The sequence below is a fragment of the Astatotilapia calliptera genome, unplaced genomic scaffold (genome assembly GCF_900246225.1).
Source record: "Astatotilapia calliptera unplaced genomic scaffold, fAstCal1.2 U_scaffold_45, whole genome shotgun sequence".
Lineage (NCBI taxonomy): Eukaryota > Metazoa > Chordata > Actinopteri > Cichliformes > Cichlidae > Astatotilapia > Astatotilapia calliptera.
The window spans coordinates 107,689-122,500 of record NW_020535784.1 but is presented as its reverse complement, the minus strand read 5'-3'; the positions used below and the strand labels follow the sequence as shown (position 1 = coordinate 122,500).

Here is a 14,812-nt window from a genome sequence, read left to right as displayed (position 1 = left end):
GTGGAAATTAGCCGACATATCCTCAGCATAACCATGTATAATATCCACAAAACTTAAAGAGGTTAAACACACACAATACGGTAATATTATGTTGAAGCACAGCACGTATCACTCCACGAGGCTCCGCCTACGACAGCCGTAATGCTCCGACAATCCATCAAGCGGTGCGGCTTCGTAGCTTAGCAAAGTCGTACTAAAACATTTGACAGATTTTCGAGCACCGTGCACATAAAATGGTTTCGAGGTCAGTAAACACAACCAGAGTTCATACATAAGGCACACGGGATTATAAGGGGCTCTGTTGATTTTCAGAAAAAGCAAAGGATTGATTTTAAGTGCGCCGTATTTTCCAAACAACGCGGTAATAACGACGGCCCGCTAGCATGCGCTACCAAAAATAGTGCTTTGTTGTGTGTCTGACGGACGAAAGCTAAACCAGTTCCACACCAGTGAAGCTGCAGCATTTTTACAAACCAGTTCTGGTTCATCCGTTTCATTCAACAATCCGCTTTCGTCCTTCTCATTCTGCGTCGCCGCCATGCTTTTTCCGCCATGTGCATATGAAAACAAAGGCACTGCGCATGCACGTTTTACCCATATTCTATCGCAATATTTCATTTTCTTATCATTGCCCAACATTATACCGGTATTACCGTGAATGGTATGATATGGCCCAGCCCACACATACTGGCTAAAGAAGCTTACTGCATTCCATGAGCGTCTGGCAGCAAAAATGAACCAGCTGCTGGCCAATGGGAGACACCCAGAATGGCTAACTGAAGGCCGGACAGTCCTGATCCCCAAGGACCCCCAGAAGGGACTGGTCCCGTCCAATTGCTGGCCAATAACCTGTGCCAGCACCGCATGGAAGTTCCTGTCAAGCATCATAGCGGCTAAGATGAAGAAACGCATGACTCAATACATGAGTGGGGCACATTAGCAAAAATACCAGAGGAATGAAACATCAGCTACTGGTAGACAGAGCAGTCAGCCGAGACTGCAAGACCAGACTGACCAACCTGTGCACTGCCTGGATTGATTACAAGAAGGCCTATGACTCAATGCCCCACAGCTGGATCCTGGAATACCCAGAACTATACAAGATCAACAGGAACCTAAGAGCCTTCATCAGGAACTCAATGGGGATGTGACAAACAACACTAGAGGCCAACTCCAAGCCCATAGCACAGGTCACCATCAAGTGCAGGATCTACCAAGGAGATGCTCTGTCCCCACTGCTGTTCTGCATAGGCCTGAACCCCCTCAGTGAGATCATCAACAAGACTGGCTACGGATACCGACTACAGAACGGAGCAGTTGTCAGCCACCTCCTGTACATGGATGACATCAAGCTGTATGCCAAGATTGAACGAGAGATCGATTCACTGATCCACACTACCAGGATATACAGCAATGACATTGGAATGTCGTTCGGACTGGAGAAGTGTAGTCGGATGGTAACAAAGAGAGGGAAGGTAGTCCGAACTGGGGCGATTGCACTACCAGAAGGCAACATTGCAGACAACAAGGACAGCTACAGGTACCTGGCAATCCCACAGGCCTGACCGTCAGACCCTGCTGAGGGTCAGGCAAGTCTGGAGGAGTGAGATGAATTGGAAGAACAACATGCAGGCAATCAATACCTATATCCTGCTGGTGATCAGGTACCTTGCTGACAAAGGAGGTGATAGAAGCCACTGACATCAAGACAAGGAAGTTTCCTTGTCAGGCATGGATCGTTCTACCCTAAATCCAGCACCCTGAGGCTGTACGCTAAGCAAAAGGAAGGAGGCCGAGGACTGGTGAGTGTCAGAACCACTGTCCAGGATGAGACAACGAACATCCATGAGTACATCAGGAAGATGGCCACAACTGTGTGTGCTTAGTGAATACATCAGGCAGCAGGAACCAGAGAAAGAGGAGCAAGAAGAGGAAGTATCATGGAAGGAAAGGCCCCTGTACGGTATGTACCACCGGCAGATAGAGGAGGTGGCTGACAGAAATCCTACCAGTGGCTGGACAAAGCTGGACTGAAAGACAGCACAGAGGCACTAATCATGGCAGCACAAGAACAAGCTCTGAGTACAAGATCCATAGAGGCTGGGGTCTATCACACCAGGCAAGACCCCAGGTGCAGGCTGTGTAAAGATGCCCCAGAGACAATCCAGCACATAACAGCAGGGTGCAAGATGCTAGCAGGCAAGGCATACATGGAACGCCATAACCAAGTGGCTGGCATAGTGTACAGGAACATCTGTGCCGAGTATAACCTGGAAGTCCCGAGGTCAAAATGGGAGATGCCCCAAAAGGAGGCAGATAATGACCGAGCTAAGATCCTGTGGGACTTCCAGATACAGATGGACAAAATGGTGGTGGCTAACCAACCGGACATAGTGGTGGTAGACAAACAGAAGAAGACGGCCGTAGTGATCGATGCAGCTATACCGAATGATAGCGATATCAGGAAATAAGACAAAGAAATTGAGAAATATTAAAGACCAAGAGAAGAAGAAGAAGAAGACATGGCAGGTGAAGGCAAAGTGGTCCCAGTGGTAACCAGAGAACTCAGTGCAGTAATTCCCAAGCTAGGCGAGTGACTAGGGGGCTAGCTGTTGTTCCTGGGAACAACAGTTATGATTTCTGTCCAGAACAACAAATTGCACAGGACCCGAGTGTGAAGGATAAAGACAGCCCAGAGGGGCAAGAGGGAATTATACGTCACGCTTTTTTATGAGAGGTTCTTCATCCTCCAAAATGATCATAAAGCTGAATCAGCAACAATGAAAAGTTTACTGTATATATAAGTCCTAGCTAAACATATTTAGTATCAGCTATCCACACACTTATTCTCACTTAAAAATATATATTTAAACAAAGCCAGCATTGTAAAACCCAACCACATACAGAATTTACAATGAATTACTTTCAGGTTATATGTTTACTTGTATCCATTTCTCTCTCTGTGGTTCATCTGGAAAAGGGATTCATTTGCTACTCCCACCCATCACCTGACTATGTGAAAGGCCAAAACAATTAGGACACACATTGCTTTGCTATGTTTTACAGATCTCACAGCTTGTGAGCTAAAATGCTAGACTGTTCCTCAGCACATACGAGCGCTCCAAACATGCCTAACAGCATGCCTTTGTTTTGATACCTTTGTCTTCTACAGTGTGTTACCTACATTGTTCCCCCTGTTCTGCTTGTTCTTGTATCTGTTGAACTGCAGGGCATTCTCAAATTTACTGTCATCTTTGAATTCTAACACACTGGTGGTAATACTAAAACAAGCCAAGTGAACAGAAACTCCTGGAATATCCTTACCTGGATTACAGATTCAACTTAACTAAACACTGCAGATCATACCCTAATTCATTTATGAAACAGCTGGGGAAAATATGTTTAAAAAATACATTTAACAAAGCATTTTTTTGTTTCTTTGATAAAAAGCTTGACATATACTCAGTCATGTTGTTAGGTACACCTTGCCAGTACTTGTTTGGACCCCCTTTTCTGTTTATACAAGCGTTAACTCACTGTGATGTAGATTCAAAAATGTGCTGGAAACGTTCTTTCACATTAATCAGAGTGTTTATCGACTGCATGTCCATGATACAAATATCCCACTCTACTTAAGAAACCGAAACAACTGTGTTCAAAGAGGAAGCCAGAAACAGTGCATGCCTCTGCAACACTAGCAGCCTGAACTGATGATACGAGGCCTAATTGTGACCCTCCTGTTTTTTTCCAGTATTATTTTGTCCAGTTTTGGTGAGCAGTGTTGGGAAGGTTACTTTTAAATGTATTCCACTACAGATTACAGATTACAGGCCCCAAAATGTATTCTGTAATGTATTCTGTTACGTTACTCAATTAGAGTAAGGTATTCTGAATACTTCGGATTACTTAACATATTATCATGCTTTTTACAACTACATGAATGTACTATTGCTGTGTGATTTATTACTATGACGAGGTTACTCTCCATACCAACACCAACTAGATGTTTAAATCTTAATATAAATGAGTAACAGTAGGTGGACATTAGGTAAGGCTGCACTTTTTGCAGCGATCTCGTATAGAAACTATTCAGTGCGTATATAAAACAGGTCCGCGGCTCCGAACCGTAGTAAAGGGACCTCTGGCTAATACGTCGGGTTCGTGTCGGGCTCGTAGCTGAAAACTAGCTTTACTTTGTTCTCTGGGTCACTTTGCTAGCGAGAGACAGAGAGAGGCGTTGAAAGGCTGCTCCAACGGAGCTTATTGTTTGAGAGGAAACACGAACACAGCGTACAGCCGAGTCTTAATAGCTTACTTACAGCTGGACTACACTGCCCATGAGGCTGCATTCTTTAGGGCTACGCCTGTAACACTCTGCCTATTGCCTTCATGTTAAATAATTTTTGAACAATAATTTTAAAAAATATTTCTTCACGCCATTATGCGGGTCGCAAGTAGGGGTGACATGGGCCGCGAGATTGGGACACAGACATTAGAGCCTCTTAATGCGTGTTTTGTTTGGGTTTCCAACAGCGTGGAATTATCAGAAAAGAGAGAGCATAGCCGAACATATGAAACAGGAAAATACCGCCGTGCAATCCGTTAATTTCAACTGTAACAGAATACAGTTACTCATATTTTGTATTTTAAATATGTAACGCCGGTACATGTACTCCGTTACTCCCCAACACTGTCGGTGAGCTTGTCCAAGTTGCAGCCTCAGTTGTATTTACCTGAACAGCAGCTGGTGTGATGTTTTGCCGCTGTAGCCCATCTGCTTAAGGTTCAACATTTTGTAGGTTCAAAGATGCTAATCTGAATACCTTGGGGAGAAACGTGATAGATTCTAAGGCCCCGAGACTGACAGGGACCCTAGAAAACATTAAAACAGTCAAATAGTGCATTTTGTTTCCTTTCCTTTTATTTTCGTTTTTTTTTAATGTAAATTATTAACCTGTCATCTGGAAAAAAAAAACATGAAAACTGAGACAGCTGGAAATTAAACTCATAGCGAAGTCCACATGAAAGAAACTTCTTGACCTTCTTAATATGTATTAGCTTATCTTATTTCTATCAGAACACAACGTGTTTGTGTTATTTTAGCCAACATGTACATATGTATACTAAATCACTTATCTGTCGACCTGCTTACAGGCCAAACAGATCAAACCTCTGGCTCACGCTAAGCTGTCTCACTCCCATCTTCCTGACACTGAACCAGCCCACTGATATTTGAAGAAGTGTGTACTGCTCTGCTTATATTTTGCACTCTGCATGTAATTTTTGCAGGTGTTGAGAGCTTTCAGTAAGCTAAATTTATTTAAAGCCTATTTGAGTTTCACTAGGACTCAGAACAGACACGTATTTTAGTTGGCTGTAATTCATTTCCAATGGCTTATTTAAGTTATATTTGCCAATACTTAATATTATAAATAAAAGAATAAAGTAAAAAAAAATGTACGCAATTTTATAAATACTATTTTAAATTTACTTCCATCTAAAAAGTTCAGATGTATTTCATTTGTGTTTGGTGTAAAGTACCAATCAATGTTAGTAAAAATAGAAAATATAATAGTGTTATGAAAAGAATATTAAAATGCAACGATGGCCTCCACACATCTCGTCGGTCTTTCACACAATCAAAAACATCTCTTTAGGTTAAATGTTGATTCATGCACAGTATTTTTAGGCGTAGCGTGGTTTGCAATATTAACGTGTTGGGCCCTAAAGTGACATTTTTTATTTCACAGGGCCACGGCTGTAATAAGTGGTTGTTTGAGTTACTGGTGCCTTCTGATCAGCTCAACCCAATTTGCCCATTCTCCTCTGACCTCTGGCATCAATAAAGCATTTTACACCTAGAACTACCACTCCCAGGATATCTTCTCTTTTTTGGTCCATTCTTGTGAACGGTGCAGATGGTTGTTAGTGGTGTGCGGATTGATATTGAAATATCGATTCTTCCAATAATTTATGTTCTAGAATCGATTCTCATATTAAAATATTGATATTTTAGTACTTTGGGGTAAATTTGTAGATTTTCATTAACAGGAACAGTGGAAAGAAACTATTTCATTCAGATCGTCTAAATTGGAAGGAACTACTTCTTCTTACACCTTTCATAGTCATATGCGAATGTGTCGCAGCCCCTTGGCGTGCGCACTCACAACAATGGCTGAGCGTAAACGGAGTCATGTGTGGACGTATTTTACCTCCACAAACAGCCAAGACATGGTTTGCGATACATGTGGCAAGACCACTAACCTCGTCAAACACCTCAGACTAAATGACATCACAGAATATGATGAGCTTATGTTGAGGTGACATGACAGGTGCTGCTAGGGCGAGACAGACGTCTCTTTCTTTCTCATTCAAATGCGTGGTTAGAACTTCATAAGATTGTGTTGACATTGAGATTGTGTCCGTGTGCCTGTGATTAGCTGATTAGATATTTGTGTTACAAACACAGGGCTCTAGAGTGCGACCAATTTGGTCGCAAATGCAACCAAATTTTTCAGTGGTGCGACTAAAAAAAAATAATTTGGTTGCACCTGTGCGACCAACTGTTCGGGTAGCGGAAAAAAAAAATCTGCAACCTTCCCTGTGGTCAACAACAGACACATTATGCCCCTATCGTGGACTAAACCAATCAGAGATAGTCAGGGGCGGGACCTCTCTGATTGGCCGTGGTCCAGTTGAAAGTGCAGGTGGAAGTGGGAGGTGAGTAGCTTGAATAAAGCGATATCAATTCATTAAACCCTGAATCGACTTTTAAACATAACTGTGTTTTGCCAGAAACGCCAGATTCTCAGATTAAAGCTCACAAAACCATTTCAACAACAACCAAACAGCAGATGAGAGCAGGTACACGGACTCCACACAAAGACGTAAACACAGAGGACCGACGCTTCGTCTTTCTCGGCTTCCTCACCCGACGGCCCGCAGACGGACACGCTGTCGGAGCTCAGCGATCCTGATGCGTCCGGTCCGCGCTGTGTTTACGTCTTTTTGCGCTGATTCTGAGCTGCAGGTTTTGTCTCTCCAGCCAAAATCCACCGAGCCAGCAGCAAAAGAAGCAGCAAACTGCGCTTCACATCTGATCAATGTCGTCATGAATTTTGCTGTTTTGCTTCCACGACTATTAAAATCACACTTCCTGCACAGCTAGCTCTCTCTCTCTCTCTCTCTCTGTAGTTCAAGAACAGTTTCCGTCTCCAATCTCTGTTTTCTGTATTATTCATTGGCTTATTACCCACCAGTCTACCGTTGTTTACAGGCTGTGGCTGCTGTCTTTTTCTTTTCTTTTTCACTTAAATGACCTCGGACAAGAAAGCCTATTTTTTCTGTTGTTCAATACTGAAGAAATTTAAACTTTATATGCAGAACATTGTAGAATATTTTTAGGGTTTTCTGCTATAAAAAGCCAGACCAGGAAAATCTCCTTCATGTTTTTCTGTTTTATTCTCAGTTACTTTCACACAAAGGCATCTGCTGTGATGTTCACAATTCTGATGAAGTCAGTGCTGATAAATGATCAGAGTTATAATATTTCTGACTGTCTGAGGCTAAGTTGAATCGAATTGGGACTTTGAAAACCGGAATCGAATGGATTGTAGAAATCAGTGATGATACCCAGCCCTGGTGAGCAGCCTAGGCACGACAGGAGTGGATGTAGCTGTAATAGGAAAAGAACTATTGCTAACTTTTCTGTTAAGGCCTGATCCTTCTGAAATTCATAGCCAGTGCTCTGACACGGTGTCATCAATCTTTGAATGCTGAAAAAGCACAGTGTATCCAGAAAAACACTTTATATTATATCAATTATTAGAAAATTTGTGTGCGCCTAACTTTTGTGCCGGTACGCCCATGGCAAAAAGTTAGTCTAGAGCCCTGAAACAGGTCAATGGGTATACCTAAAAGTTATAGGAAGCTCACTCTTGCTTTATTACACTGAAGACAGTTGACAACTGACATTTGTGGCTGCTGTCATGGTTATAACAAATATATTCTCATCAATGACTGCAGGTGATTGTAATGGGAGCAGAACAGAACGGCTTGCCAAAAGACTACCAGGAGAAACTTCGAGCAATCAAGACCAACATGTATGAGGGTCCCCTACCCATGATGGCTGAACTGGAGCGAGCCAGACGAAGAGCCAAAGAAAAGGTCAACCATCGTTCTAATGATGCCTGATTATCCAATGTAAACCAGGTCCACTTTTTACCTTAGCAAATACTTTATTGGTTATAACACTGTATTTAAGTATGTTGTGCCTTAGTTAGCTGCTTCACCTAATGGTTAACCTTAATTATAGGAGCATAGTTTATGATTCTACTATGCTCCATTGTCAGCCACAGGTACAATAGAATACTAATGACTTTGTCGTCTAATTTGGGTTTAATGAAAACTTACAATATTCCTTAAGAAACAATATTACATTTATTTATTTTATGTAAACAGTTTTACCTTCATGTGTTATGGTGAAGATATATTTCAGTACAAAAAGTCCAGAGACTAAGGAATAATTCTATAGTTGGAGAAGTGTTTAAGAAAATGGATGGATGACAGTCGGTCTTCAAAAGGATACATATGGAATTACACAGAAACATTCGTCTCATATTTCACATTCTTCATACTCAATGAGATAGGTGTTGGTGTTGTGGGAAACATTGTGCCAGGTGCTGCCTGAGATTGTGTGTAGATATCCGACAGTGTTACCAGGAAAGCTGCCTTTCTGACATTATATTGAGATGTGTTATTATCAAATTATTTTTGAAGCATTTGACCACAATCTTTTCTACCAAATATATTCTATATATAAAAGAAAAGGAAAGAACTTTGAGTAAAGTGTATGTTTAGTACATATTTTATCTCTCGTGGTATTTATATATTTCTTACTATAGAATAAAGGATGAAGGAAAAATTATTTATAAAAAATGCATGAAAATTGATTTTTTTTAAATGAACTCTTTTATGAGTAAATTATAGTGCAAAACACACACACACACACACACACACACACACACACACACACACACACACACACACACACACACACACACACACACACACACACACACACACACACACACACACACACAGAAACTAGAGCTGCAGAAAGGTGCAACAAAGAAGGTGCCTAAGAAGTACAGCAAGCTGCCCATACCTGAGATGCCGGAAACTGCCAAGCAAAGACTCAAAGCCTTGGCCAGCTGTTTGGAGAGGTACACCAGAGAGATCGAAGGCAGGAGAATGAACCAGCTGTTCTCCACAACCAGCCAAGGTGTACTCTCAGTAGCAGGGGAACAATATGAGAACAGCACCACCAAGGCTGGAGACAGTAATACTGGAAGAGAATATGGGAGAAGCATGCAACCCATAACAGCATTGCTCAGTCGCTAGTGGGTCTGAGGGCAGACCACAGCAAGCTCCCTGAACAGGGACCAGTAACCATCACAGTAGAAGACAATAAAGGGTCTCCAGTATGAAGAGTTGGACAGCACCAGGCCCCAACATGATTCATGCCTCATGGACTGCACTCCATGAGCATCTAGGAGCACAACTGAACCAGCTGCTAGTTGACGAGGGACACCTGGAATGGCTAACTGAAGGCCAGAGCGTCCTGATCCTCAAGGACCCCCAGAAGGGACCAGTCCCATCCAACTACTGGCCAATAACCTGCCTCAGTACCATGTGGAAGCTCCTTTCAGGCATCATAGCGGCTAAGATCAGGCACATGACTCAATACATGAGTGGGGCACAGAAAGGAATTAGCAAGAATACCAGTGGAGCAAAACACCAGCTACTGGTAGACAGAGCAGTCAGCCGAGACTGCAAGACCAGGCTGACCAACCTGTGCACTGCCTGGATTGATTACAAGAAGGCCTATGATGCAATGCCCCACAGCTGGATACTGGAATGCCCAGAACTATACAAGATCAATGGGACCCTAAGAGCCTTCATCAGGAACTCAATGGGGATGTGGCAAACAACACTAGAGGACAACTTCAAGCCCATAGCACAGGTCACCATCAAGTGTGGGATCTACCAAGGAGATGCTCTGTCCCCACTGCTGTTCTGCATAGGCCTGAACCCCTTCAGTGAGATAATTAACAAGAGTCCCTAGTCCAGGACTTCTTAGACCAGGAAACTCCTTACCATGCATGGAGGGTTTCACCCCAAGTCCAGCACCCTGAGGCTGTACGCTAAGCGGAAAGAAGAAGGCCAAGGACTAGTGAGCATCAGCACCACTGTCCAGGATGAGACAGGGAACATCCATGAATACATCAGGAAGATCACCCCAACCAAACGTGTGCTCAGTGAATACATCAGGCAGCAGAAACCCAAGAAAGAGGAGCAAGAGGAGGAAGTATCATGGAAGGAAAGGCTCCTGCACGGTATGTACCACCAGCAGATAGAGGAGGTGGCTGATATCCAGAAATCCTACCAGTGGCTGGACAAAGCTGGACTGAAAGACAGCACACTAATCATGGCAGCACAAGAACAAGCACTGAGCACAAGATCCATAGAGGCTGGGATCTGTCACACCAGGCAGGACCTCAGGTGCAGGCTGTGTAAAGATGCCCCAGAGACAATCCAGCACATAACAGCAGGGTGCAAGATGCTAGCAGGCAAGGCATACATGGAACGCCATAACCAAGTGGCCGGCATAGTGTACAGGAACATCTGTGCCGAGTATAACCTGGAAGTCCCGAGGTCAAAATGGGAGATGCCCCAAAAGGAGGCAGATAATGACCGAGCTAAGATCCTGTGGGATTTCCAGATACAGACGGACAAAAAAGTGATGGCTAACCAAGCGGACATAGTGGTGGTAGACAAACAGAATGTCAGGGTTGGACGGTTCCCCGACCGGTCGACCTGCCTGTGTGTGTGTGTTTTCCTCTCTCTTTCATTTTCCTCTCCAGCTCCGTGGCAATTGTTTACGGAGGTCGCATGGCAATGAGTGACGTCCGACCCGGGTGTGCTGCCGCTCTGGAGCCGCCACACCTGCAACTGATCCAGCCAACAGCTGCCTTTAATCATCCACCATCTTAGGCAGAGCTGGTGTGGCCGAACGACAGTCAGCGCTGGAGTATTGCACTAAGCCTGGTAGTATTCTCTGACCGTTTGCGTAGTTAAGTGTTGCCTGCCAGATGAGTGATTAACTGTTTGCTGTTCTGTGTGCAACTAGGAACAGGGATGGAGGAGAATCACAAGCATGGGAGTCTACCTGGAGGAGGAAGGAAAATTCACTGCCACGCACTGTTTGAGCACGGGAAGGGGGACACAACTGACTACGTTGCACATTGAACTGTTGTTAACCTTTTACCACTGTAAATAAACACACTGCCTTGCATTCAGAGCTCCATGCCTGGTTCCTCTCTTTCTCCAACCATGAAGAAGACAGCCGTAGTGATAGATGTAGCGGTTCTGAATGACAGCAACATCAGGAAGAAGGAACACCAGAAACCTGAGAAATACCAAGGGCTCAGAGAAGAGTTGGAGAACATGTGGAGGGTGAAGGTAACAGTGGTCCCGGTGGTAATCAAAGCACTATGTGCTCAGCAGATCCCAGGAACAACATTGGAGATCTCTGTCCAGAAGAGCGCAGACCTGGGAACTAAGATACTGCGCAGGACTCTCAAGCTCCCAGGCCTCTGGTAGAGGACCCCAGCTTGGAGGATAGAACGCCCGCAGGGGTGGGAGGGGAATTTTATATATTTTATATATTTTCCAAACATGGTTTTCACAGTTTCAGTTATTCCTTACAAATTATTAGTATTCCTATGTGGATGCAGCCTTAGCTCATGGGAGGAGTTCATTAAGGTCATGGAAGAAGCCTTTTGGTCAGCCTCGAGGCAATTCCAGCAAACCATCAGGCTCTCAGTGTGGGTTGCTGACTTCAACCAAGGATATAGTTGGTTGGTGTTAAGACTACTTTTCTCAGTCCCACTGACATGCCTTCTATTGAAGAAAAATAGTATGGGGACGAGACAGACAACTTCCGGATCAACGGGTCCAAGGTGAGTAAGGTAGTTAAATAACTCCTTAGTGGTAGGGCCCCAGGTGATTTGCCTTGAGTTACTATAGGTATATCTTGGTTGACACACCTCTGCAACATCACTTGGAGATCCAGGGCAGTCCCTCTGGATTGGCAGACAGGGGTGGTGGTTACTTGTGTGATTCAATTACAGTGGGATCACACTACTCAGCCTCCCTAGGAAGAAAAGTCTATGCCAGGGTACTGGAGACAAGAGTTTGTCCATAATTCGAACCTCTGATTCAGTGATTGTCATCCTGGTCATAGACCGCTAAACCAGATCTTTATCCTAATGAGGAAATTCAAGTTTAAATGGGGGTTACAGTCTACATGTGTTTTATGGGATTTGACCGCATCCCTCGAGACATTGTATGGAAGGTGCTTTGGAAGTATGGGGCATCTAGCTCATTATCAAAGGCCATTTGGTCCTTGTGCAACTGCAGCAAGAGCTTGGTCTGTCTTGCTGACAATAGACTCATTCCCAGCAGGTGTTGGGATTATGATTATGTTCATAATTTTTTAAACAAAATTTCTAGGCAGTCTTAAGTAGCAAAAGGCCTCCCCTCTGGTTGTCTCAGGATCTCATCTCTATTTTTTGTGGTTCTGTTGGCTTCATCAGGTGGTGGCATCCAGCTTGTACATCAACAGTTTGCGGCCCAATGTGAAGCAATGGGAATACCAGTTAGCACTTTCAAGTGTGGGGCTTGAAAGTTCTTAGCAAGAATAGATTGGAGAGCCTTCTTGGGGTTAGGGACAAGTTGTTGCCCCAAATGGAGGAATTCAAGTATCTGGGGGTCAAAAGTGAAGAGAAAGGAGAGCGGGGGAGTGACAAATGGATTGGAGCCATGTCTGCAGTGATGCATATGCTTTACTGGTCTCTTGTGGTAAAGAGAGATCTGAATATAAATATGCTATGGTGTTGATTTTACTAGTTGATAATGACGTCTACTGCCTGGCCATCCTGGCCCAATCCCCAGAGCTGGGTTTGCCATTCCCCACCTGCCGTGGCCACCTGCAAGCCATCAAACAGCAAAGAGCTGTCCAGTACTTAAGATGTGCGTTGGCTTCCACACTCTGCTAGACCGTCCACTACCCCATGATGGTAACTTGGCTCTTGCACACTTAAATCTTAGAAATTTTCTTTCGTATAACCGGTCTCCTTGTGTTTTTCTTTACCTCTGACCAGAATCATTACCCACCACACCTGCAGCTGATTCTCGTGTTCTGGATTCATCTCTCCTCTCACCTGAAAAAGCTCATGGACTAGCTACTCCGACAGCGTTCACAGAAATTCACTCTGCCTGCCACTCACCTCTGGATCATGCAAATTGGCTGGATTGCCTCACTCTCACCCTGTCAGACACTCACACCATTTCCTCCCTCCCTCCGGACCCCAGTCTCTCATCTAACCAGTAACCTGTAATTTCTTCATTCTAATCATTACCTGGCAATTCCTCCTACTCCCTCACTAATCCCTCTCTCCCTTTGCTTCTAGTGACTGCAACATCTAAGACCCTCACCTCTGTCTCCTACCCCCCAAAGTTCTCCTTCTTTTTTCCTTGTGATTAAATAAACTTAAGTTCACTGTATCTCACTAGTCAATTGAGTTTGCTTTTGGGTTCAGCCCTCGTACCAGCCTAGTGGCCCCTGACAGATAAACATCCCTACCTTTGCCTGGCTAGTGACCTAAAGTATGCGATTGCAAATACAAGCGGTGAACATTTTGTTGTCTCCAGAATGTGGCTCAGTTCTCCTTTAGACATAGTTTGAGAAATTCAGTCATTTAGGAGGGAACTAGACTAAAGCCGCTACTCCTCCACATTAAACTGAACCAATTGAGGTGGTCTGGGCATCTGACTAGGATACCTCCTGGCCACCTCCTGAGCGAGGTGTTCTGGGCATACTGCAAAGCTATAGGGTATTGAAGTATGGCACTGTGAACCCCTTGAGCCTGCTGTACCGCCCCTCCCTTGAAGTTGAGCCATGGACCACACTGCCACCACAGGCACCTTTCTTTGATCACAAGTGCCATAGCTGTGTGCAGGCAGGATGATAGACCCAAACGCAGGCCTCGTGGAGACAAACGTGAACTCAAAAACCTCAGCTTTATTTGTTGGCAATTACTAAACAGAAAACTAAACTGGTGAAACATGTCAGTTTCTAGCTTCACCACACGGGCAATTATGAGGTTACGACGCGACATAGGGCAAGGAAAACACAGGGCTAAAAACACAGTAACCAGGGAATGGGAGACAGGAGGGAGACACAGCTGGGAGAAATCAGACTAAACTAGACAAGGGAAGCAAACCTAGAAGCACTGACATGAGACACGCACTTTCAAAGTAAATCAGAAAACACATCGACTTAACTCAAGATACGTAAACTTAACAGAGACCGGGGGAGACAGAACATAGGAACCTGAAACGTGGGATAGGAGGGCACAGAGTAGACAACACAGAACACAGGGAAGCCACATAACAAAACCTAAGAACTAGTAATCACATAATAACGAATTAGAGAGCTAGAAATACTGAGAAATAAACCTAAATACTAGTAGTGATAACAGTGATAAAAATAATCAATGATCAAAAAAACAGAACAAAACTGGGTCCCAGGACCGTGACAACAAGCTTGTAGAGAATAGCCTGCCAAAGGCAAGCCTCTAAGTAACGAATTTGAGGATTTTTTAAATAATGTTAAATGATTTCTACAAAACATGAAGTGTGCCAGAGCTGAAGAGGTGTCTATAATATCACCTCTTCTTCAGATAAC

The 14,812-nt window shown here is 43.9% G+C and overlaps 2 protein-coding genes across 5 annotated transcripts in view; one reads left to right on the top strand and one right to left on the bottom strand.

The window, feature by feature from the left end:
* LOC113018150 (gamma-glutamylcyclotransferase-like) overlaps positions 1-14,093 on the top strand; it is a 17,057-nt gene extending 2,964 nt beyond the window's left edge. Inside the window, exons 4-6 of one of the 3 annotated variants that reach the window (XR_003271718.1) lie at positions 8,026-8,166; positions 13,227-13,452; positions 13,536-14,093. Coding sequence is in view for 1 of the 3 variants with exons in the window: in XM_026161214.1 (XP_026016999.1) it covers positions 8,026-8,166; positions 13,227-13,307 (222 nt within the window). In the remaining 2 variants the exon portion in view is untranslated. Of the gene's footprint in view, positions 1-8,025; positions 8,167-10,925; positions 11,110-11,191; positions 11,435-13,226 lie in introns of those variants that run through there. The other 2 variants (XR_003271719.1, XM_026161214.1) reach the window with 2 other exon arrangements.
* LOC113018147 (uncharacterized) overlaps positions 1-14,812 on the bottom strand; it is an 87,552-nt gene that overhangs the window by 14,238 nt on the left and 58,502 nt on the right. The window lies entirely within an intron of this gene.